Source organism: Zootoca vivipara, chromosome 4, assembly GCF_965207765.1.
Source record: "Zootoca vivipara chromosome 4, rZooViv2.hap1.1, whole genome shotgun sequence".
NCBI classification, from domain to species: domain Eukaryota; kingdom Metazoa; phylum Chordata; class Lepidosauria; order Squamata; family Lacertidae; genus Zootoca; species Zootoca vivipara.
Window position 1 is genome coordinate 102,027,454 of NC_142587.1, and position 26,523 is coordinate 102,053,976.

General features: G+C 45.3%; 4 protein-coding genes across 4 annotated transcripts in view; 1 reads left to right on the forward strand and 3 right to left on the reverse strand.

The window, feature by feature from the left end:
* LOC132592062 (uncharacterized) overlaps positions 1 to 26,523 on the reverse strand; it is a 295,543-nt gene that overhangs the window by 41,593 nt on the left and 227,427 nt on the right.
* LOC118085015 (olfactory receptor 51G2-like) lies at positions 4,235 to 5,493 on the reverse strand. Its single transcript, XM_035115267.3, has one exon. It carries the CDS (start codon positions 5,491 to 5,493, stop codon positions 4,558 to 4,560), a length of 936 nt encoding a protein of 311 aa, XP_034971158.2. The 3' UTR covers positions 4,235 to 4,557.
* LOC118085014 (olfactory receptor 51G2-like) lies at positions 8,413 to 9,743 on the reverse strand. Its single transcript, XM_035115266.3, has one exon. It carries the CDS (start codon positions 9,741 to 9,743, stop codon positions 8,745 to 8,747), a length of 999 nt encoding a protein of 332 aa, XP_034971157.2. The 3' UTR covers positions 8,413 to 8,744.
* Positions 19,341 to 20,297, forward strand: LOC118085013 (olfactory receptor 51L1-like). The gene has a single exon (XM_035115265.2). The coding sequence runs from the start codon at positions 19,341 to 19,343 to the stop codon at positions 20,295 to 20,297; it is 957 nt and encodes a 318-aa protein (XP_034971156.1).

The following is a 26,523-nucleotide window of genomic DNA, read 5'->3' on the forward strand; positions in this document are numbered from 1 at the left end:
ACTACCGCACAATTGCGCTCATTTCACACGCTAGCAAGGTTATGCTTAAAATTCTACAAGGCAGGCTTAGGCAGTATGTGGATCGAGAACTCCCAGAAGTGCAAGCTGGATTTCGAAAGGGCAGAGGAACCAGAGACCAAATAGCAAACATGCGCTGGATTATGGAGAAAGCTAGAGAGTTCCAGAAAAACGTCTACTTCTGCTTCATTGACTATGCAAAAGCCTTTGACTGTGTCGACCACAGCAAACTATGGCAAGTTCTTAAAGAAATGGGAGTGCCTGATCACCTCATCTGTCTCCTGAGAAATCTCTATGTGGGACAAGAAGCTACAGTTAGAACTGGATATGGAACAACTGATTGGTTCAAAATTGGGAAAGGAGTACGACAAGGTTGTATATTGTCTCCCTGCTTATTTAACTTATATGCAGAATTCATCATGCGAAAGGCTGGACTAGATGAATCCCAAGCCGGAATTAAGATTGCTGGAAGAAATATCAACAACCTCAGATATGCAGATGACACAACCTTGATGGCAGAAAGCGAGGAGGAATTAAAGAACCTTTTAATGAGGGTGAAAGAGGAGAGCGCAAAATATGGTCTGAAGCTCAACATCAAAAAACCCAAGATCATGGCCACTGGTCCCATCACCTCCTGGCAAATAGAAGGGGAAGAAATGGAGCCAGTGAGAGATTTTACTTTCTTGGGCTCCTTGATCACTGCAGATGGTGACAGCAGTCACGAAATTAAAAGACGCCTGCTTCTTGGGAGAAAAGCAATGGCAAACCTAGACAGCATCTTAAAATGCAGAGACATCACCTTGCCGACAAAGGTCCGTATAGTTAAAGCTATGGTTTTCCCAGTAGTGATGTATGGAAGTGAGAGCTGGACCATAAAGAAGGCTGATCGCCGAAGAATTGATGCTTTTGAATTATGGTGCTGGAGGAGACTCTTGAGAGTCCCATGGACTGCTAGAAGATCAAACCTATCCATTCGTAAGGAAATCAGCCCTGAGTGCTCCCTGGAAGGACAGATCGTGAAGCTGAGGCTCCAATACTTTGGCCACCTCATGAGAAGAGAAGAATCCTTGGAAAAGACCCTGATGTTGGGAAAGATTGAGGGGACTAGGAGAAGGGGACGACAGAGGACAAGATGGTTGGACAGTGTTCTCGAAGCTACGAACATGAGTTTGACCAAACTGCGGGAGGCAGTGCAAGACAGGAGTGCCTGGCGTGCTATGGTCCATGGGGTCACGAAGAGTCGGACACGACTAAACGACTAAACAACAACAACAACATATCTTCTTATATGTCCTCCTCCTTAAGCTTTAGCCAAGCGGCCAGTTCTTTAATAATTGTACTCTGTAAATTCCCCTCCGGAAGCTCAGGGACACCCCTCAATCTAAGACTTCTATCCTTAATTTGCATCTGTAGTATAGCAATCGCGTCCCATGTTGCCTCTTGTGTTATTTTAAACTCTTCTCTTTCTTTTTTGGCCTTTTCTCCTTCCTTTTTTTGATCTTTTAATTCCTCTGATAATTTTTTAAAATTATCTTCCAATTGTTGTGTTTAATTTTTACATTCTTGTGCTGTTTCTTTTAATTCATTATTCTCCTCCACAAGTGAAGTTATTTCTGCTTTAAGTTCTGTTATTGACTCAATTCTTCCATTCATTTTATCTAATTTTTCCTCTATTCCTTTCATTTTACCATTAAGTTCTGTTTTCAACTCTCCAAATTCTTTCCTCATATTACCTATGTCTCCCTTCAGGCTTAGGATCAATTCTTTAACCTCCACTTCCATTTCTTGGCCTGAATTTCTTCTTCTCTGTTGATTATAAATCACACTTTGATTGTACTTTTTTATTCCCAGACATAGTACATTAAACTTAACCAATATCCTCTTTTAAAAAAAACTCAAAGTCCCTCAAAGTCCCACAGTTCCTTCTAATCGATCCTCTGTCCAGTCTCTTTAACTCCCTTTATTCCAATCCCCCTTCTCCCCACTTTTCTCTTCTTCTCTTTATCTTCTTGCCACTAGGTGCCGCTGTTCTCTTTTCCTGCCGTTCCCTTTGTCTTGGGTTCCCTCTTGTTTTCCAGTCCTTTTTCCTCAGCCTTTTCCTTTTCCTTTCCACTCTCCTTGGACCCCTCCCTACTCTCCACGCCGCACGATTTTGTCTCCAACAAGGTCTGAGTCTTTTTATATCAATTCTGAATTAGCGTTGTTTTAACTTCCTTTGTATCACTCTATGATGAACCTCCTTCTTTTAAAATCCAACATTCAATACATCATTCTGTATAATGTCTTATTTATCTTTTGCGTCAAGTTCCTTTTATTTTAAGTCTGCCCTTTCCACTCTCCCCTTCCTTGCATCAATATCTTAGTCCAGCTACTACTTTGTCTCCCTGTTTCACTCTGTCTATATTGTTGTTGTTGTTTAGTCGTTTAGTCGTGTCCGACTCTTCGTGACCCCATGGACCATAGCACGCCAGGCACTCCTGTCTTGCACTGCCTCCCGCAGTTTGGTCAAACTCATGTTCGTAGCTTCGAGAACACTGTCCAACCATCTTGTCCTCTGTCGTCCCCTTCTCCTAGTGCCCTCAATCTTTCCCAACATCAGGGTCTTTTCCAAGGATTCTTCTCTTCTCATGAGGTGGCCAAAGTATTGGAGCCTCAACTTCAGGATCTGTCCTTCCAGGGAGCACTCAGGGCTGATTTCCTTAAGAATTGATTTCCTGTCTATATTATCTGCTGTTATTTCCAGTCAGGGATTTGGGGGGGGGGGCGAGGCAGACTATTGACAACAGTGTTTCAAAGAGTCCTCCTTCTCTTTCTCCCTGAAACCTTGTAGTTTTCTCTGTGCTAGGTTGTTTACAGCAAGCGTAATTTCCTCTTTAGTTCTTTTCTGTCCCCTTTTATGTTCTCCTTTTCCCTCTGTTTGGCAGGGTGTCTATTTAAGGTCTTTTCCTCAAATGCTCACCAAACGTTCAGAAAACAGTAATTTGGGGTGGGCTGGTTGGAAACTTTACTACTGCTCACCGTTTCGGTTTGCGGGGCTTCTCGCGTCTGGGATCCACAGCTCTTTCATCGTGAGACGCAGAATGCCTAGGTTCCCGTCCAATGCCACTGGATACCTCGTCTCAGGGTCACCCCCTGGGACTTTTTGGGGGTCGCGTAGCCATCACGTTCACCCCTAAAGCCTCTCCAACAATCGCTCCCTCTTGGAGCCTCCACGGAGCGCATCCGTCCCGGTTGTGGTATCCCCGGAAGTCCTTCGGTTCTGCCCCACGTCTCAAGCCCCTGAGGATAGGGTAGGCGACTGGAGCACCTTCAGTGTAACCCAATAGCCTGGTCTCACAACTGCAATTGTGAGCACCAATTCAGCAGCAGCAGAGAATAACACGGAAGCTTGCTGTGGAGGTGTGAAGCATACCTCATTTTATTATCAAGCAGACTGTGAGGAGCATCAGAGCTTCTAAAGGGTTAATTAAGCAATCTGCTGTGACGTCTGGACACTGGGAGAGGAGGAGCTGGGAGGAGTACATAAGGAGATCTGTCTTTGTTTTCTGTATGCTGTTGTTGGTTTCGTTTTTCAACCGGGGCAGCCATGGAATGCTGCAGCCATGGATTGCTTGTAAATAAAGACTTTAGCTTAGAAGAAGAAGCTGTCTTGTTCTGATTTATCAGTGTGCTTGCTCCTGCGTGTCTACACAGCTTCACGCTGCGAAAGAGAGAGGCTGCATTGCTTTGCCAACACAGAGCTGCACAGATCAGGAAGCGGGCTGGATTTTGGAATGATTCGGCAAAGCCTTAATGAGGCAATTAAACCTCATTAAATCATCATACAGACTACTACATACTATAGAATACTACTGGCTTGCATGAGTGTTACATTCTTCATTTAGCCACCTTATCTCTACAAGATAAAATCGAAACCCACACTGAGTCAGGGACGGAAGAAGAGAAGAGCAGTTCCTCCCCCTCCTTTCTCAAAACATCAGACCACCAGATTCTCGCAATGGGAGGGGTGAAAATGACAACAGTGTCTGGTTGTGCTGCTGCAGATGCAACAAACATAATAAGGAATTGGGTAGAAATTTATTTATTTATTTATTTAATTTGTACACCACCCTTCATCCAAAGATCACAGAGCACTTCACATTAAAATACAAAATGAGAACACAAAATATAATAATAAAACCAAACCAAACCAAACCAAAAACACCACTCCCAAGAAATAAATGGTTATTTAAGATTCTAAAGCCTTAGGACAGGGACTGCCTTATTAGTGGTCTTTGCAAGACACTCTGGGAGGTCTTTTTACATCTTAGACACCTGCATTTCAGACACCTGCTGCTCTCTCCATCCACCCAGGACATGGATCAAGACCTCACCAGGAACATAAGCTGAGCCTTGCTGGGCCACAGCTGTCCTCATCTGACCCAGAGTTCCCAACCATCACCACTGAAACTGTTGCAGAGTGGCTCCCCACCACCACCACCCCTTTGCCAGCAAATGTCAGAAAAGCATAACAGGTTCTAAGAATGAGGAGCTGGTCCTTCACTTGGAGAACATTTGGATTATCCTGGCCCGAATCTGCTTTGTTTTCACACTGTACACAACAGGGTTCATTAGGGGTGGCACCAGCAGGTAAATATACCCCATGAAAATGCGGATGTGGAGAGGAGAATCCTTCCCAAACCTGTGAATCACAGACAGGCCAATCATGGGCATGTAGAAGATCAAAACGGCGCAGATGTGGGAGACGCAAGTGTTGAGGGCCTTGAGCCGCTCCACCCGTGAGGCGATGCTCAGGACCGTCTTGAGGATCATGATGTAAGACAGCAGGATAAGGAGCGAGTCCACGCCCACCGTGGAGACAATGACGAACATCCCATAGATGCTGTTGACCGTGATGTCTGAGCAGGCCAGCTTCATCACCTCTTGGTGCAGACAGAAAGAGTGGAAGAGGACATTGGACCGGCAGTACCGATGCCTCCTGAGAAGGAAGGGCAGTGGGAAAATCAGGGCCACACCTCTGAACACAAAGGCCAGCCCCATCTTGCTTATCCTTGGCACAGTTAAGATGGAAGCATATCTCAGAGGGTTCCGGATGGCCACAAGGCGGTCAAAAGCCATGGCCAAGAGAATGGAGGATTCTATGAAGGACAGTGTGTGGATGAAGAACAGCTGAGTGAAACAGGCATCCAGACTGACTCTTCTGGCGTTGAACCAAAAGATGCCCAGGATGGTAGGCATGGTGGTGAGGGATATGCCTAGGTCTGCCATGGCCAGCATGGAGAGGAAAATGTACATGGGCTCATGGAGGCTTTGGTCTGTTTTGATAATGAACAGAATAATGGCATTTCCCAGGATGGAAATGATGTACATGGAGCAGAATGGGATGGAAATCCAGATGTGGCTGGACTCCATGCCAGGGAACCCAGTAAGCCAGACCACTGGTGGCTTGGGCTTGGTGCCGTTTTGGAGATCCATGATGTGGTCTGGTGGGTCCCTCCAGGAGCATCAACCTCCTGACTGCAAGTAAGGAAAAGGTGTCTTACTACCAACCAAAATTGGTTAGGGCATGAAGAATATCCAAGGAGTTCCTTACAGCTTTTTGTCCTTTCCTGTCTTCTAGAGATAGAATCATAGAATCATAGAGTTGGAAAAGACCACAAGGGTTATCCAGTCCAACCCCCTGCCAAGCAGGAAACACCATCAAAGCATTCTTGACATATGCCTGTCAAGCCTCTGCTTAAAGACCTCCAAAGAAGGAGACTCCACCACACTCCTTGGTAGCAAATTCCACTGCCGAACAGCTGTCAGGAAGTTCTTCTTAATAGATAGTACCCCTGAGAGGAAAAAGACAGACAAATGGTAGTAAATTGATAGCACAGCTGCCTGAAGACTGTGAGGGCTGGTAGGGCTTAGGGAAGTAGGTGTTGCCAGAGCCAACAACAGGCAGAGCCAACTCATTCTACTTTTGTCCCCATCTTCTTCATCCTCCCTGTTGAACAAGGGGCAACAGGGAGGCTAAGGCAGAGGAAGCCAGCAGCCAGAGGAATCTCATAGGCTGGTTGTATGAAAGAAGGCAGGGTGAGGCTAGATGGCCATCTGTCAGAGATTCTTTAGCTGTGATTCCTGCATTGCAGGAGGTTGGGCTAGATGACCATTAAAACTGTACTCTATTGTTCTACGGTTCAAATAATGAGACTACAGTGTGAGTTCCCTTTTGCAGGGCATATTCCGATTTTGTTGTGGGTAGAAAAGAGTACTGTCTACTTCCAAATGCCAGTACAAAATCCAATTCAACTGTCTGGAAGTGATTTTATGTAAAAGCTAGATTTGGGCTCATTGTAGACGAAAGAGTTGTGCAAGTGACTTTTGAGGGGCGGCAAAGAGGAGGTATGAGTTCCTCAGCACCCTAAGTGAATCCCCTCTAGAGATCTTATCTTTCCCCAAAGCTCTCTCCATGCTTAGCACCCAGAAATGCCATCTCTCGCCCTCTCTCTTCTTGCTTGCCGCCTGCCTCCCTTTCCAAAGGTGGAGGCTGTATAGTTGTGCAACCAAATAAATTATTTCTTTTATTCTATTTATTTCACAAATTTATCCATTTGTAAGACAAAACGAGACAAGACCTCAAAGCAAAAACAGAACAGTAAAAGCAAGAGAGAGAAAACACAGCCCTACATTAAAACACACAAATGGTAAAAATCAAAACAGATTAAAAAATACCTCAACTTTCTAATCATCTGGGTAGGCATTTAAAGTTGTGAGATGTTGTAGCTGAATACGCAAGGTGGGCAGAAAACATTCAAGATCTGGAAAAAGCCTTACGATAGCAAGGGTACCAACTCTACAGTTCTAGGATTGTAACATAGCCATTGATATCCTAACTACCCTCTGTGAATTTGTCTAATTTCCCTTTTAAAGTCATCCAGGATGGGGGCCATCGCTGCCTCCTGTGGCATTGATTTTACATTGTGCGAAGAAGAATGTAGTCTGTCCCGAATCTATAGCTGCTCTTGATTTGCTCTATTGGCAATGCCATGGCTGTAGCCCAGCGGTAGGTGTAAAAGATCCCCAGGAGTAGCTGCAGCAGAAACCTGTGCCTGAGACCACCACTGGTGCCTGACTCTGTATAGGGCAGCCTCTTCTCTGCTTGGACCAGCTTCCCTCTCTCTGCTGATGGCTCCATCGCTTTCCTCTTTCAAGACCTAGCTCCTCTACACACCTTTCTCCTGGACCACCTTAGCCCTCCTCGCTTCACCTCACCTTCCTTTCTCCAGACCACTCTTTACTTGTTCAACTCTGGCTTCTCCCCCAACTACCTGCATCTGATGCAGACCAAAGTCTCTGTGCAGGAACCAGATCACTCTCTGGATACCTAGTGCTGTAGGTATCAGTGTCAAATCATACTAGAACGTAAAAAGCACCTGCTGGATCAGGCCAATGGGCCATCTGGCCCAGCATCTCCTTTTCACAGTGGGCAACTAGATGCCACAAGGGGAAACCCACAAGCAGGATTCAAACACAAGAGCATTTTCTCCCCACCTGTAGTTTCCAGAATCATTACTGTCTATGACTGCAGGCAAGGCAGAGCCATCCTGGCTAGTAACCCTCGGTCGTCCTCTCCTCCTCTATGAATTTGTTCAATCTTCTTTTAAAGCCATCCACCTTGGTGGCCATCACTGCCTCCTGTGTTTAACTATGTGCTGCAAGAAGAAATTGTTTCTTGTATCTGTCCTGAATGTGGTACCATTATGGAGAGAATGGCTGGTAGGCTTGGAAGAACCAATAGCTTATTTGCTGGTTTGCCGCCCAAACAGACCTCTTCCCACATAGAAGCATGCATTCATACCCTGCAAACTAGGTGGTCCAGCACACCCTAATTTATCTATAAGAAAGGTCCTGGGGGCTTCAGAACCCTAGGAATCATGAGTGAGTGATTGTGTTGCAGAGCCTGCAGTTCACAGAGCAATCAAATGGCCTTTATGGCCTTCCCAGGGTGACACCTCTGAGGCCTTTTGTCCCTGCGGGAAGGAGGAAACTGCCAGCTTTGAGCCTCCCAGCAGGTACCTGCTTGTAATTGCCTCCCTCTGCTGACTCCGCTGGGAGATGGATCTGCACTTAGTGCCAGAGGCACCATTTAAAGTAATGCTCCCCAGTGCTCAAAAGTTTGGTTTAGAGGATGGGACAGCAGAACAGAGTTTTGCAGCACCTTCAAGACTAACTAACTTATCATGGCAGAAACTTTTGTGGACTAAAGTCCACCGCATACAATGCATTTGAAGTGGACTCTGGTCAATGAAATTTTTATCCCATGTTAAATTGGTTGGACTTGCTATATGGAGCAATGCAGCTTTGTGTGAATGCAGGAATTCCACAAACAAACAGTAGAAAATTGGTTAAAAACTTTATTAGCACTGAAACAAGACCTTCCATTTCCTTTCTAGACATGGATTGCTTCTGTGTAAAGAAAAGGCAAATTCTATGGCACAAATTTGCAAGCCTGTGTTCATTTTACATAGAGATTTCACCTGGCTGAAGATGGAACTTGCTCTCAAGGATGCTGTTTTGCTATTGTGTGTTGAAGTCATGGCCACATGGAATGTGCATTGTTTTAGGCAGATACAAAGAGGGGAGTAAGTTGAGCTGGGAGATTTGAACTATTGGGAAGGGCAATGGATCCCTCATGGAGCTGGCCTCCCTTCTGATTATGCAGCAGAGCAGGTGGACAAGAGTCAATGGACCCTTAGGGTCAAGAAGAGCTTTGCAGATATCCTTTGGCGCACCTCTTTCATTTTGACACAGTAGAGCATGGGGTTGAGCAAAGGTGGGGCCAGGAAGTGGATGTAGGACAACAGAATGTGGAGGAAGGGCGGGGTGTGGAGCTTGAGGCGGCTGATCAAGGACAAGGCCAACATGGGGGTGTAGAACAGCAGGACCACAGAGATGTGGCAGGCACAGGTGTTGAGAGCTTTGTGGCGCTCGTCCAGCGAGGTGATGGCCACAACGGTCTTCAAGATCCAGATGTAAGACAAGACGATGAGCAGTGGGTCCAGCCCCATAGTGGAGAAGACTACTAAAAGCCCGTAGATGCCATCCCTGCTGGACTTGTGGCAGGCCAGCTTCATCACATCTGGGTGCAGGCAGTATGAGTGAGAAAGGGCATTAATATGGTGGCAGTAAGTCAGCCTCTTGAGAAGAAAGGGGATTGGCACATGCAGGGCCACACCCCGGAGGCCAATGGCCAAGCCAATGTGGACCAGTCTGGAGCTGGTCAAGATGGAGGTGTACCTCAAAGGGTAGCAGATGGCCACAAAGCGGTCAAAGGCCATGGCCAAGAGCACAGAGGACTCCATGATGGAGAACGTGTGGATGAAGAAGAGCTGGGAGAGGCAAGCGTCCACACTGATCTCCCTTGATCCAAGGAGGAAGACACGGAGCATTGTGGGCAGGAGGGCTGTGGCCAAGCCCAAGTCACAGGCAGCTAGCAGGGCAAGGAAGATGTACATGGGGGAATGGAGGGCTGTTTCCGTGATTATGACAAAGAGGACGGCCCCATTCCCAAGAAAGGACAGCAGGTAGGCTGTGCCCATGGGGAAAGCCAGCCAATATGGGGTGGATTCCAGCCCAGGGAAACCCATCAGGAGAAAGAGAAGCCCAGGGAGGGCAGTATTATTAGGGTGGTGAAGAATGGTGTGATTACTCATTGTTGATGGAGGGTCTTGCAGCTCCATTCTCTAGAAAAGGATGCGAGAAACAAGAAGTGAAACAATTGTGCATTTTAGTTACAGGTAGGTAGCCGGGTTGGTCTGCAGTAGTTGAAACAAAATAAATAAAAAATCCTTCCAGTAGCACCTTAGAGACCAACTAAGTTTGTTATTGGTATGAGCTTTCGTGTGCATGCACATGCACATTTTGTGTGCATGTGGTATCTGAATAAGTGTGCATGCACACGAAAGCTCATACGTATGACAAACCTAGTTGGTCTCTAAGGTGCTACTGGAATGAATTTTTTATTTTGTTTCAATTGTGCATTTGAATGATTATTCTTAAAGTCATCACACGAGTAATCACTTTTGTTCTTACATGGAGAATTTAAACCACAAAAGTACAATGTCTGTGCACAATATATGCATTGCAAAAGCAGTAACACACTGCCTCTGCAGCAGCAGCATCGCCACCACCTCACCGCTCAAATAACATTTCTAAGGTTTCTCAGGAGTCAGTGAACTACGCTTTGTGTCAGCTGGGCAATGCTGGTTATAACAAACGACAATTTAATGTTAACAGGTGACTGAGTGGTTTGGTTAACAGGTGACCCAAAGCTGTACAGAAGGAATGAAACGAAGACTGCAAATAAGAACATGAGAAGAGCCTGCAGGATCAGGCCAGTGCATAGCTGCCAAGTTTTCCCTTTTCTCGCGAGGAAGCCTATTCAGCATAAGGGAAAATCCCTTTAAAAAAGGGATAACTTGGCAGCTATGGGCCAGTGGCTGACCAGATGTCTCAGTGAGAAAAGCACAAGCAGGATCCAGGCACAAGAGCAACTCCCGCCCAGCAAGTGGGATTCAGAATTATGTAAATCTCTTTTTTCATTCAAAAATTCTCATTGTTATTTTTTATTTGATTTATTAGTCACTCACTACAAAAAAATCATCTAAGTGACTAGGTCAATACATTGCATGCTCAAGAGGATGAAGTGCATGACAAAATTAAGCACTTAATGATAGGTAATATAAACTCACATTTGCTGTCCAGTTTTGGTTTTTTTGTTTTGTTTCTAGATTATGTAAATCGATCATGAAGATGATGTGGACATTCATTCTCAATTATTTTGCACGGAATTAAATTTTATCTTCACTAAACAGAGATGGTATTATAGCATTCAGGATTTGATTTCGTACTTTCTTTAATAGTTGGTAGACCATAATCAATAGTTTATGGGTGTTGCTAAATTGCAAAATCTTAAAATAGTAATAATAAATCAGGTGGTTTCCATGGAGTGCACGTCTTCTCCCTAGGATCCCTGATCATCACCATTCTCTGCAAGCATGCACCTAAGAGTGAGACTAAAATGCAAACGTTTCTCAAAGGCTGTGGTTTATTGTGGCCACAACTGTTGTCATTTGCCTAGCCAAAACTAACCACACCATTTCTTAACAGATCACTATCCAACCTTCTCTTACCCAGAATAACTCCTCCTGCCTAATGCAGAATAAAGCAATAACAGAAGAGAGAGTAAACCCTGTCTAAAAATCAATACACATTGTTAAGCGCCTGGTTAAGTACACTTTTTATTGTTGTTGCACAAATTCAAAAAGTGCCAAGTTCAAGCTGAGTGGGTATTTAGAGTGCACACAGATTCTTCTTTTGCAGCTGCAGATTGAATCCGAGCTGGGCCAGCAAGGAAGAATCTTTGCAGCCACGCCTTGGACAGTGCTAATGAAACACCCCCTGTGTTGCAGACTAGAGTCAAAATTCCACAAAAAGAGGCAACACGTCGACCGATTCCAACAGGCGAAATATATATCTATTTTTTCTCTTTATACACTATAACGACATGCGATGACAGTGATCCAAGGTAATCGTACTGTTTCGGTTAAAAATTTCAATAGCCTTGATTAGTACTAGGGTGTTACCTGTGGTGGAACTGTATATTCCGCTTTCCATTTCCTGCTTCAGGCAGCAGGGGTTACCTATGTGTTTATGACCCCTGTTCCACAGATTGTATACAAACACTAAGGTATGTTTTATTTTTGTATTTGTCTGTATTTTTTCAATGTTAAGATATTACGGACTGCATAGACTCGTGTTCATGCTGGCCATTGGCCTTAATATAATGTATGACATAATTAATGATATATAATTATTTGATTTATTTTTTGTAGTTAAAAAACTGAAGAAGATCAAACCAAAACAGTATGATTACCTTGGATAACTGTCATCGCATGTCGTTATAGTGTATAAAGATAAAAATAGATATGTATTTCACCCGTTGGAATCGGTCGACGTGTTGCCTCTTTTTGTGGTATTTTGATGCCTTGGACAGTGGCAGACTTTGGCCTCTCAGATTTCATTGGCAACCTGTGCAACACTAAAAAAATTCCCCACTGCTCCTGCCTTTTGCACTCCATTCTACAGCATTGTTGTGGCACCCTCTGCAGCAGTGCCCAGTACAGCCACACTGGTCACACAAATCTAAGACAACCTCTGCCTTGGGTTCTTTTTGAAGAAGAGAAGCATCAGGAGCATGTGATGTAGACGGGGCTCTGTATTCCATCTTTTGCTTTGCATTTGAATCACCTGACAAGCATTATACAGAAGGGAAGGGAAGCATTGTTTCAAAACTCTAAATAATTTCCCTTTGTCTCACACGGCACCTGCCTTGCTCTTCACTTCGGCTGCTTCTCAGTTTGCAGTTCCTTTTCATTTCATGCCCTACAGTGGGAAGAAGGAACTGTTCTGCCTTCCGTTCCCTGGAATAATACCAGTGCCTCATTCCTGGGGAAAAGAGGGGGAGGTGGGAAAGCTTTTTAACTAACAGCTCACTCTTGCATTTTGTGCCCTCCCCATTGCTATTTATTCAGGGAACATTCACCCAGCGGAACGCTCAGCCATGCCATGCCACTCTCTCTCTTCTTGGGCAACTGCTGTTTGCTGCCATTTGCTCCTACTGCTGAGCTGCACTTTCCCAGATTCCTAGAATTGTAGAGTTGGAAGGGACCCCAAGAGTCATCTAATCCAACCCCCTGCAATACAGGAATCTTTCCCCCAAACATGGGACTCAAACCCACAGCCCTGTGATTAAGAGTCTCGTGCTCTACCGACTGAGCTATCCCAGGGATAGATATTATGATTATCATAACACCTCTCAGTCTCTTTTCCAGGCTAAACATACCCAGCTTTCTCAAATGAAGGTTCTTACATTCTTTAAGGGAGGTTGCCAGCAATCCGGCTGTGCAAGAAGAGATTTGCTGATGCAACTCTGCCTGCTCCCTCTCCATAACAAGTGATGATGGCAAAAGGCTTCTCAGATGTAAAATAAATATATTTTATTGACCAAATAATACATGCCAGAGCTGTGCTGTAGCTGTAAATAATGCCAGGCTGTGGGCTGGGTAGCAAGGAAGGAATTTGCACCCGCTTTCCCCACCCTGGAGCCCCAACGGAGTTGTAGTCCAAAACACCAAGCTGGCAGGAGTGGGCAGGTTGGGGAAGGTTGTTACATACAAACCCAAATGGCACCAAGGAAAAGCAGCTGATGCCACTTCTTCCTTCCCAGGGCTGGGCAAGTAGAATCATAGAATGGATTTGTTTATTATTTAGGCATTGCATAAAATTTAAGCACTACCGACTGGGACCAAATGAAACTATAACCTAATCAATAAAACTAACAATAACCTAAAAACAGAATAAAGCAGACATCAACATTCTACATTTCTGGACAGGCTTGTCTAAACAAGAATGTTTTCAGTAGGCACCAAAGAGTACATTGAAGTCACCTGCCTCTGACAAGGCTTCCCACCTGCCAGCAATTCTGTGCTAACTGCAGCCTCCAGATACTTAGAAATAGAGGTAGAGAAGAGAAGCTGCTTGATTGCTGCTGTGAACTTCTCTGTTCATCCTGCTGCTATTTTGTTGGGCAAGATTAAGACCAGCAGCACCCAAAACATGCTCACCAGGAAATAAGTTCCCCTGAACTCCTTGGGAACGACTCCATCCTAAGGGAGCATGTTCAGAATGGGACAAGACACCTCCTCCTCCTCAGGAATCCTTTCCCCTGAGAAGCAAACCAGCCTCCTGTGTTTTCAGGTCAGATATCAGAGGGAAACAGGAGGAGAGTCTCACATTAGCCAATGAAGAGCCAATGGGAGATTGCAGGAAAAGATGCATGGAAGCAGAATAACTAACCGGATTAATTCTGCGAGATGCTGAGGGTTCCAAGGAACCTGCAGGTCACATCCAACTGCAGTGCAGACACCAGGGCCGGGAGTTGCCCTCAGGACTTTGAAAGCCAGGGCCCCAAATCCTCATTGTTTTTAGGTGACACATTTTATGAAGATTACCGCTCCCTCATGCAGGCAGGAGAAACCCAACCCTAATCTCAATGGCTCCCTTTGAGCAAAGTCCCTGTCACTCCAATTATATCAGGCGCTCCTTTGTGTGAACCAGTTGGGTCCACCCACCTGGCACCTTCCTTCTGGTGCTTCCAGCCCTCCTCTGAATGAAGGTGGCAAACACTGCCAGATCAGAACATAAGAAGCACCACCAGAATCCTGGGAAATAACCCCTAGAGTTTTAGAGCTTGATCACCTATTGCTAATCATGATGCAAACTGACAACAAAGGAGCGAAACCTGCTTCCCTGAATTTTGAGCAAATAAAGAACATTCAGAGCATGGCAGTTTTCCAAAATGCATTCATCGGGGGTTCAGGGAACATGGATCTGTTCATTCCAGGTGATGCCCACAATAAAAATCATGCAAATCTTTTGATTCTGTAATGCGAGGCTCAAGCAAAACATCTCCAGCAGAATATTGTTATGAGTTTGTGGGGGGGCTAGGTAAAGGTAAAGGGACCCCTGACCGTTAGGTCCAGTCACGGATGACTCTGTGGTTGTGGCACTCACCTCACTTTATTGCCCGCCAATCAAGGATTGATTAAACTTTGCCAAACACAGAAACCCCCTGGATTTAGTTATGCTAACAAGGCAAACCAGCTCCGCAGAGCTAGCTGGATGGGCCATTAAAAGGTAAAGGGACCCCTGACCATTAGGTCCAGTCATGACCGACTCTGGGGTTGCAGCGCTCTATTGGCCGAGGGAGCTGGCGTACAACTTCCGGGTCATGTGGCCAGCATGACAAAGCCGCTTCTGGCGAACCAGAGCAGCACACGGAAACGCCGTTTACCTTCCCACCAGAGTGGTACCTATTTATCTACAGTACTTGCACTTTGAGGTGCTTTCGAACTGCTAGGTTGGCAGGAGCAGGGACTGAGCAATGGGAGCTCACCTCGTCGCGGGGATTCGAACTGCCAGCCATTAGCAGGGGACAAAGGCCAGTGATGGCCCATCAAGAAAACCATTGGAGGGCAAGACTGCCAGGCAAGGGGGAGTGGGACCCCTTCTCTGCTGGGTGCTACTGGGCAGAGGCAAAGGCCAGGTTTGGGGTTTCACCTTTGGATGATGTAACCTGGGGGAGGTCTTTGGAGTCAATTAGTAGCAAGGTAGCTCAGTAGAGAAGAAGGAGGGGCAGAACTTTAAGTGAGCTGAGAATGACAAGTTGAAACCAAAAGACACAAAGAGTGGCTTTTTGCTGTCCTTTGAATCCAATGCTACCCTTATGGGGGAAACCAGACCCTCATGGGATGGCTCTGCAATCTCTCCATCTAGGTGCAGGTTGCATATACTGTATGTGTAAATAAAACCATGTATCATAAAGACACCACATTCTCCACTGTGCCTCATAGTCCCAAAAGGGAACACAGACCCTAGTAGGCAGGCATGCAATGTCTGGAATCTCACACTCTTGTGGAGATGGGGTGGCATGTAACAATATTATGAATTTGAGAGTCTCCCCCTCCACTCCCAGCCAGGGCTTCCCTCTGAATCTTCTCCACCCCCTCAAACTTACCTTTTCCATTCACTGTCTGAGACAGTCTCTGACCAGCACCCTAGTGCAATGTCCCCACAGATAGGAAAGATTAAGAAGAGGGAGGCTTTGTAGACAGGAAAGATGCCTGTAGCTCAGTGATAAGAGCACCCAATTTGCATGCAGAAGGTTCAATTCCTGATGGCTGGTTGGGAATATCCCTTGCCTGAAACGCGGAGGTTGGCTGCCAGTCACTGTAGAAAACATTGAGCTCGGTGGTCTGAGTCAGTTCTTCCTGTGCTCCATTTTTCCTTTTGCTGTGGTTCCTTTGTAGGTGAACAGCTTCTTCTCCCAGTCTAGCCATATACATTTCACTGTTTAGAAACAATGGCAGGAGGATCAGCTGCAACCTGAGATTCCCAGGGCCCTGCATCTACCCAAGATGCCTTATATGTGGCAAGACATGGGAACCTTCAGTTCTGGGCTCAACCCATTCTAGGCAGCTGCCCATCCCCTCCCTCACCTGTGGTTAAATTTACAAGGGAACCTCCATTGCTCAAAGAAGCCCTTCTCACCTGTGCCTTGCTACAGACTCCGGGGGGGGGGGGATGGCATGGCAGTGGGAGAAGTCCCTTTTATTCATCCATGACTAGACAGAGCCCGCCTCTTTGTTTCCTGCCATCTGTCACTTCCAGTGACATCCAGTAGCTCGGCTGGAAGATAAGGAGGGCTCCAGCCTAACACCAAGAAAACACTAACCATTTGGAGCTTGGCTGCCTTGCAATCAATAGGGGTCCAAGTTCCTTTGGTGACTCATCTGGTCCACAAACAACCTGACCCAGAGCACCCACCTAACAGGGGGCAGGAGAATGCTCCAATGTCGCAGATTCATTGACGGATGGGGCCAGAAACAGGTCACAGAATCACAGAGTTGGAAGTGACCCCGAGGGGCATCTAGTCCAACCCCCTGCAATTCAGGAATATCAGCTAAATATCACATGGACTAAGGGTGGAACCATTGATGAGAAACACCATAGACCCGTAAGGATCCTCAAGGCGGTGCTGGACTACAACTCCCATCACCTGTGACCATTGGCCATGCTGGCTATTGGGGCTGCTGCACTCAGGTCCAGCTTGCAAACCTCCCCCTAGGCATCTGGATGGCCTCTGCAAGAAAAGGATGTGGGGTTAGCACGTCATCTTCTTACATCATATTCTTACACTAATGGGACTTGAGTTCAGCAACATTTGGAGAGCATCCATGTCACAGACAGCAGATTTTTTTAAAAAAGAGTTAAGTAGAATAAGAGTCAATCAGAAACTTTAAGAGAATGCCTTTACTTTATTAGGAAAAACTAAGTTTCACTATAGTGTGTGGGGCTTTTGATTTACACAGAGCTCTTTGTCTTACTGCCTGCCAAGAGAGAGAGAGACAGAAAATGTGGGAAACTTAGTGGTAAGTCTTATTCTAAGACTGAGAATGGAAAAAATAATTGCAGACAAATTAAGCTGAACTCTGCCTTGTGAAGAAAATCACAAGCTGCAGAGTGGTGTCCTGAGGGACCGAGAAGCAGCGGAGGTTCTCTCTTTGGAAATACTTTTTTTAAAAATTCAGTTGGTTTCAAACCTCAGTTATTGATCTGAATGCCCACCAGAATGTTCTTCAGATCCAAATGGCTCTGCTGTTCATTCCTCAAGGCCACTCCTTGGCACGACGCCAGCCACAAGCTAGACTTGCACCCGCTCTGGGAATTTTCCTTAAGGAATTCCCCAGATCCAATAAAACCTCACTACTTCAAAAGCTGCCTAGAACAAAGCTTGCATGATGGCAGTGACAGACCGCTACAGAACAGGAAGGAGATTCACACACTGCCAGAGCCCCAGAGTGATCAGAATGATAGCTGGAATATTCCTTACAGGACTGAGAGACTCTGCATGGTACATGGCAAATTTCCCGACATGCCTGTCGGCTCTCTCAGCTTGAAGGCTGACTACTCTTCTGCTTGTAAAGGTTAGCAAAGTGCACAGTGGTGGTGTCTGGAGAAACTTTTCGACTTACATCCCAAAAGGCAGTTAAGGAGGGAGTGGGGTAGGGGGAGTGCCAGAGTTTCTTAAGCCAGACACCTGCTGGAATATTCAGGACAGATAAAAGAAAGGACTTTTTCATGCAGCACAGAGCCAAACTATGGAACTCGCTCCCACAGGAGAGAGCCACCAACTTGGATGGCTTTAAAGGAGGATTTGCTAAAATCACGGAGAAGGAGAGGGCTATTGATGGCTACTAGCCAGGATGGCTCTGCTCTGCCTCAAAGTCGGAGGTAGCAATGCTTCCAAATAGCAGTTGCTGGAAACCTGAAGAGGGTGGAGGGCTCTTGTGTTCAAATTCTGCTTGGGAGTTTCCCACTAAGGCATCTGGTTGGCAGCTGTGAGGATGCTGGACTAGACGGGCCACTGGCCTGATCCAGCAAGCTCTCCTTATGTTCCTTGGCTCAATGTTACATTAGATGCAAGATCCATCTCTTGCAGGTTTTAAAACTGTTATTAAAGGGGCCCCTGACCATCAGGTCCAGTCGTGTCCGACTCTGGGGTTGCGGCGCTCATCCCGCTCTATAGGCCGAGGGAGCCGGTGTTTGTCCCCAGACAGCTTCTGGGTCATGTGGCCAGCACGACAAAGCTGCTTCTGGCGAACCAGAGCAGCGCACGGAAACGCCATTTACCTTCCCACCGGAGCGGTCCCTATTTATCTACTTGCACTTTGATGTGCTTTCGAACTGCTAGGTGGGCAGGAGCTGGGACCGAGCAACGGGAACTCACCCCATTGCAGGGATTCGAACCGCCGACCTTCTGATCATCAAGCCCTAGACTCTGTGATTTAACCCACAGCGTCACCTGGGTCCAGTTGTAAAAGGCCTGATTCAGATCAGGACTGCAATGCTGGGGAAAATCTAGCACCAGATGGGCAAGATGGACTGAAGAGTCAAGATTATGACAATCAATGAATTTCAATATGTTTTTTGCTCATGCATCCTTGCTCACTTTGGGGGCAAGGATGCTGGGGTGCATCATCCTTTGGTCTGCAGTAGGGCTCCTCTCTTTTTAGAATCAATGAATAATTGAAAGAGAGAACTGTAGAGTTGGGAGTAACCCCAAGGTCATCTAATTCAACTCCCTGCAAGGCAGGAATGGCAGCTAAAGAATCCATGGCAAGTGGTCATCCAACCTCTACTTAAAAGCCTCCAAGGGAGGAGAGTCCATAACCTTCTGCGGGAGTCCATTCCACTGTTGAACGGCTCTTACTATGAGAAAGTTCTTCCTAATTTTTAGTTGGAATCTTCTTTCTTGTCATTTGAATCCATTGATTCAGATCCTACTTTCTGAAGCAGCAGAAAACAAGCTTGCTCCATCTTCCATATGAAAGCCTTTGAGATATTTAAGATGGCTACACCACAGAATCATAGAATTGTAGAGTTGTAAGGGATGACTAGGGTCATCTAGTCCAATCCCCTGCAATACAGGAATATGTAGGTGGCCCATAGGGGGATTAAACCCACATTATCACATTATCAGCACCACACTCTAAACAACTGAGCTCAGTTCTCAATGTCTTTAATACCATTATGTTCTTCATGGATTGATGGTCTGCTGCTAGATTATGTACTGCAATGGATTTATAATTGCTGCTTTTTTCTAGCATAAAATAAAATCTCCAGTCTGTAACTAGATCCCTTCCAGATCCCAGATAATGCCCATTCTGAGCAACAGCAGTGACTTCAGTCCGCCAACCTTCATGCTGATGGGATTCCCTGGGCTGGAGATGTATCACCGCTGGATCTCTGTCCCATTCTGCTCTATCTACCTCATGGCCCTTTTAGGCAACAGCACCATCCTCTTTGTCATCAAGACCAACTCAAGCCTTCACCAGCCCATGTATGTTCTCCTTTCCATGTTGGCCATCACCGACTTGGGCTTGTCCATCTCCACCTTACCGACGGTGCTGGGGCTCTTTTGGTTCAATGTGAGGGAGATTGACTTTAACGCCTGTGCCACACAACTCTTCTTTATTCATACCTTCTCTTTCATGGAGTCCTCAGTGCTGTTGGCCATGGCCTTTGACCGCTACATTGCTATCTGCAACCCACTGAGATACAGCAGCATCTTGACAAACTCAGTGTTGGTCAAGATTGGCCTGGCCATTGCCGCAAGGAGTTCAGGCATTGTGCTGCCAACACCGTGGCTACTCAGGAGGTACAAGTACCCCAGGGGCACCCTGCTGCTCTCCCACTCATTTTGCTTACACCAAGATGTGCTGAAGCTCTCTTGCTCTGACTCAAGAGTAAGCAGTGTCTATGGTTTGTGTGTTGTCCTTTGCACTTTGGTGATTGACTCTCTGCTCATCCTGTTGTCATATGTGAAGATCATTAAGACCATCACAGTCATCGCCTCCAGGGAGCAGCGGCTCAAGGCTTTCGACACATGTGTCTCCCACATCTGTGTTGTCTTGATCTTCTTCATTCCTGTGATTGGGGTGTCAATGATACACCGATTTGGGAGGCACATTTCCCCCGTTGCTCATATCCTCATGGCCAATGTCTACCTCCTCATCCCACCAGTCCTCAATCCCATCGTGTACAGCGTGAAAACTCAGCCCATCCAGAAGGGCATCTTGATGGCATTTGGTAAAAAAAGGACCATCCGCTAGGAATGGCTTTGGACACTCCAGGTTTCCACTGGGAATTCTTCAACTATGTTGCTTTATGGTTCATTTACTTGTTCATTGTTTTGGTTCTGAATTTTCTGGCTCCTATCCCTAAAGTGCTGTACAGCCCAAAATACAAACAACAGTTTAAAAATGCATGCACTGGATGTTTTGGGAAGGAAATAGAGATGTTTTGCTTTGCTGCTGGATTAGATATTAAAAGCCTTGGAAATTCTGAAGCATGGAAAAATCCAGCTTTGGGAGGCGCTCTTGTGAGAGGGGATTGAAATTTTGGAGAAAATTAAAGGGTACACTACTTGCTTTCTCATCAAGTCTTATTTTACTGCTTTAACAACATAAAATACATAGTTCATAATTTAGCATATAAAATTGTACTTATTTATGAAATTGACAGAGAAATCCTGCCCAATGTACTCTGTAACTTGTAAGTGCCTTTGAGGATTTTTTTACAACCAGGCAGTGTACAAATTTTATGAAATAAATACATTTCCATATGAAAACAATGAGGCATTCCATAGGTTTTCAAAAGTCACAATAGTAGATTAAAAGTGAAATTTGAGGGAAAGCCTCACTGATTTGCTATTGTTGTAAAGAACTCTCACTGAATTTAATGGGATTTACTTCTGAATAGACATGGCTGTTGTTGTTGTTGTTGTTGTTTAGTCGTTTAGTCGTGTCCGACTCTTCATGACCCCATGGACCATAGCACGCCAGGCACTCCTGTCTTCCACTGCCTCCCGCAGTTTGGTCAAACTCATGTTGGTAGCTTCGAGAACACTGTCCAGCTATCTCGTCCTCTGTCCTTGAGCTTCAGACCATATTTTGCACTCTCCTCTTTCACCCTCATTAAAGGGTTCTTTAATTCCTCCTCACTTTCTGCCATCAAGGTTGTGTCATCTGCATATCTGAGGTTGCTGATATTTCTTCCGGCAATCTTAATTCCGGTTGGGATTCATCTAGTCCAGCCTTTCACATGATGAATTCTGCATATAAGTTAAATAAGCAGGGAGACAATATACAACCTTGTCGTACTCCTTTCCCAATTTTGAACCAGTCAGTTGTTCCATATCCAGTTCTAACTGTAGCTTCTTGTCCCACATAGAGATTTCTCAGGAGACAGATGAGGTGATCAGCCACTCCCATTTCTTTAAGAGCTTGCCATAGTTTGCTGTGGTCGACACAGTCAAAGGCTTTTGCATAGTTGATGAAGCAGAAGTAGATGTTTTTCTGGAACTCTCTAGCTTTCTCCATAATCCAGCGCATGTTTGCTATTTGGTCTCTGGTTCATCTGCCCCTTCGAAATCCAGCTTGTACTTCTGGGAGTTCTCGGTCAACATACTGCCTAAGCCTGCCTTGTAGAATTTTAAGCATAACCTTGCTAGCGTGTGAAATGAATGCAATTGTGAGGTAGTTGGAGCATTCTTTGGCGCTGCCCTTCTTTGGGATTGGGATGTAAACTGATCTTCTCCAATCCTCTGGCCATTGCTGAGTTTTCCAAACTTGCTGGCATATTGAGTGTAGCACCTTTCTCTCCAAGATGTCTGGCTCAAGGTCATCAACCACACTACCTGGGGTGTACGAGACCTCCATATCTTTCTGGTATAATTCCTCTGTGTATTCTTGCCACCTCTTCTTGATGTCTTCTGCTTCTGTTAGGTCCTTACCACTTTTGTCCTTGATTATGGTAATCTTTGTACGAAATGTTCCTTTCATATCTCCAATTTTCTTGAACAGATCTCTGGTTTCCCCCATTCTATTGTTTTCCTCTATTTCTTTGCATTGCTCGTTTAAGAAGGCCCTCTTGTCTCTCCTTGCTATTTTTTGAAAATCTGCATGGCTAGGATTGCACTTATAGTGCACATCAACTGCCTTTGGCAACAAATTGAAACAAGAACAGGCACCTGTATACATCACTGAATATGTAAATATTTATTGCAAAACATTTTTTAATGCATTTATAAAAAAATATTTACATACTGCTATTCATAAAAAAATATCAGATCAGTTTACAATAATTCTACATAAAACCATACAATAATAACCATATAAAAGTGTTAAAATCAGAAATCAGTATTCTTAATTGCCTTCACAAGTCTGATGGAACAGAAATGTTTTCAGCAGACTTTGGAAGTTAAAATAGAATCACTATTAGCAGAGTATTGCACAATACTGGTTGATGGCACCAAAATCTCAGTTTCTCATGGTCAAATGAGCCTTGCCAACCAACAGTTCTCCTGCAGATGATGGGGAAGGGATGCAGCACAGTGGAACAGCATCTGCCTTGCCTGAGGAAGGTCCCAGGTTCAATCCCCAGATACGACTGAGAGAGGCTCCTGCCTCAAACTCTGGACAGTCACAGCCAGTCGATGTAGACAAGACAATGGTAGATGGATCAGTGGTCTGAGTCAGCATAAGGCAGCTCCCTATGCTTGCTATCCTATGAACTCAGTGACTTAGCTGGGATACAAGTGTTCAGATTATCTCTGAGGCGCACTGGACTTAAGTGGTTCAGTGCTTTGACGAGGATCTTGAACCTGGCTCAGTAGCAGACGGGCAGCCAATGCAGTTGTTTTAACGATAGTGTCAGGTATTCACTACCACATGTCCCCATCCACAGTCTGGTTGCTGCATTCTGCACCATTTGGACATTTTGGGCGCCTTGTTCTCACACAATTTTGGGCTGAGATCTTGCCCCCCCCAAAAAAAGAATTTGGGGAGGCCTGCGATTTTGGGCAGTCCCCCAAAATGCATGTTTTTGGACACTGTGCCCCTGAAAGGAATTTTTCCAGGTCCATGATCTCACATCGGTTACATGACTCACACAGGAATTCGGACCCATAAGATGATAATTTATAATATATTATTATTATTATTATTATTATTATTATTATTATTATTGCCACATTGTGTTGGAGGATATGAAAGAAACCCAAGAGCAGCTTCATATACAGCATACTGTATTGCCTTGAGTTTGCCAACTCATATTCGACTGTCTGTCTAGGTATAGCCTTAGTTGGCACATTAGACAAAGCTGGAAAAAGATACTCCTGGTCACAGAGGACACTTGGGCCTCAAGGGACAAAGCTGTACCCAGGAGTACACACTTGCTCCTTCAGAGGGAGTGTACCCCCACCCAACACAGATGGGGTAAATTGCCTGTCACATGAACATGGCAACCACCCACACAAAGAGCTGCCATCTTCCCAGATGACACACAGCCCTACTTCACCACTACATCTGAACCAGGAGCGACTGTGAAAGCTCTGAACTGGCGTCTGAATGCAGCGGTGGACTGGATGAGGGCCAATAAACTGTGCTTGAATCCTGCCACAATGGAGATCAAATTGACAGATGGAAGCACATCCACTTGATTGTCATTTTCAAGAGATTCCTCTGACATGCCCAACTGGGAGTCGGTTACCTTAAATCCAGGGACTTACTGCTGAGTGGCTAGCTATAGGATTGCACTGGAAAATAAAGAAAACACATTCAGACTATGTGGCACAAATATTATAAATGTACTGGTAGCTACAATGGCAACAACTCAGCTGATCCGCAGCCACTTGTCTACAGATGGAGGTCTTGCAAAATTTACCTGGCTCCCAGGAATTTGTCCCAGGCTTCACAGTGAATGAGCTTCGCTACTTAGCAGTTCCCAGGGGCGGCTTCTGCTGAATGCAAGCACTTCCCAGGAGAGGTGCAAAGGGACATATAAAGAAGGCTCCTCAGTTGTGAAAGCGTTCCAGGGATGTGCCCATGTCCCTAGGCTAGGGAATGGTTGTCTTCTTATGACAGAGCTTCAGAAAGCTGGAAGAAGGCACCCAAAGCCCATCCGAACCAACCTGCTTTGAATCCTCTAACTGAAGCTCATTTCGGTGAGTTGTGTTTCGTTTATTCTGTGTCATGATAGATAAGTAAATGGAAGGCAGTTAGGCAGGGAGAGAGGAAGAGAGAGAGCGAAAAGACCTGCTCAAGTCCCTAACAAGTTCAAAGAATCATACAACTGTAGTGTTAAAAGGGGCCTAAAGGGCCTCTGCAATGTGATTGTAGCAGCCATTGCCAACTTGGTGCCCTCCAGATATTTCAGACTACAACATCAAAAAGCTGTGCTGATTCAGGTTGATAGAAGTTGTGGTCCAAAATTTTGGCAGCACAGAAATTTTCAAAAGCTGGTTTGTTAAAAAAAATTTTTTAGAAGGGAAGGCTTAGATGTTATGCAGAGATGCTTCATTCCTGTATAAAGAAATAAGATGCTGAGGTTTGCAGTTGGCAGCCTTCTTGATAAAGCACATTGTTGTTGTTGTCGTTGTTGTCGTTTAGTCGTGTCCGACTCTTCGTGACCCCATGGACCAGAGCATGCCAGGCACTCCTGTCTTCCACAGCCTCCCGCAGTTTAGTCAGACTCATGTTCGTAGCTTTGAGAACACTGTCCCATCATCTCGTCCTCTGTCGTCCCCTTCTCCTTGTGCCCTCCATCTTTCCCAGCATCAGGGTCTTTTCCAGGGAGTCTTCTCTTCTCATGAGGTGGTCAAAGTATTGGAGCCTCAGCTCCAGGATCTGTCCTTCCAGTGAACACTCAGGGCTGATTTCCTTCAGAATGGATAGGTTTGATCTTCTTGCAGTCCATGGGACTCAAGAGTCTCCTCCAGCACCATAATTCAAAAGCATCAATTCTTCGGCGATCAGCCTTCTTTATGGTCCAGCTCTCACTTCCTTACATCACTACTGGGAAAACCATAGCTTTAACTATATGGACCTTTGTCAGCAAGGTGATGTCACTTTCTGCCATCAAGGTTGTGTCATCAGCATATCTGAGGTTGTTGATATTTCTTCCGACAATCTTAATTCCGGCTTGGGATTCATCCAGTCCAGCCTTTCACATGATGAATTCTGCATATAAGTTAAATAAGCAGGGAAACAATATACAGCCTTGTTGTACTCCTTTCCCAATTTTGAACCAATCAGTTGTTCCATATCCAGTTCTAACTGTAGCTTCTTGTCCCACATAGAGATTTCTCAGGAGACAGATGAGGTGATCAGGCACTCCCATTTCTTTAAGAGCTTGCCATAGTTTGCTGTGGTCAACACAGTCAAATACTTTTGCATAGTCAATGAAGCAGAAGTAGAAACACAAATAGGGAGAGGCCTTGGGTGGTTGGGTGGAGAATGAAGGTGCCATTACCTCAACCTTATCCATTCTTAAATGCTACTCACAAAGAGGCAGCATGACAGAAACAGAGCTATCCTCTGAAATTCACATTTCTTTGAATTTTGTGATGCAGTTCTCTAACAAAAAATATGTACAGAAAATGTATATATTGGGAGTAATGTGCAAGAAAATGCATGTATTAGTGAAAATAACATGCACACATGCACTAAATTAGGGAAATTGCTTGCAAAAATGTGTGTGCTAGAACTGCATACAAAAATGTGTGTACTGTATTAGGAAGAGTTTGCACTAAAATGCTGATTGATTTATATGAGGATATTTTTTTCCAGGGGTCTGGTCTGCTGGGCAGTGGCCCTGCAACACCTGAAAAGGCTTGGGTGCAGTCTGCCATGGCAGCTATGACACATGTAGACAATGCCTTGTGGCTCCTTGCCACCATCATTGAGGTGCCCAAGTGGCCAAATTCCTGATGACCAGTAATGCTGATGCAACTGCTGTTCAGTTTTTGTAGGAAAATGTAGACCCTGCCCACCTTCCGCACACAAACATTGCCTGTTTTTTCCAAAAGGCACCCATCAGTAGATCATTGGGGTATTAGTTGTTGATATTAGTGGCAGACACAGCGTACCCAAAACAGACAGCCATCTGCTCTCCAGCAAAGTTGTATAGGGGGCCATATGTCACTTCCATTTAGAATGGTGACATATTCATATGTCAGGCTTCCTTTATAAATGCCAGCAACAAAGTCTTCACTAAAGTTCCCATTGAAGTGACTGACCACCACAGATTAATCAATGTAACTGTCATCAGCCTTGAATCATAGAAAGTAGAGTTGGAAGGCTCTGGCGTGCTATGGTCCATGGGGTCACGAAGAGTCGGACACGACTAAACGACTAAACAACAACAACAGAGTTGGAAGGGACCTCAAGGTCATATACTCCAGCCCCCTCCAATGCAAGAATCTCAACTAAAGCATCCATGGCTATCCAACCTCTGCTTAAAAACCTCCAAGGAAGGAGAGTCCACCACCTTGTGAGG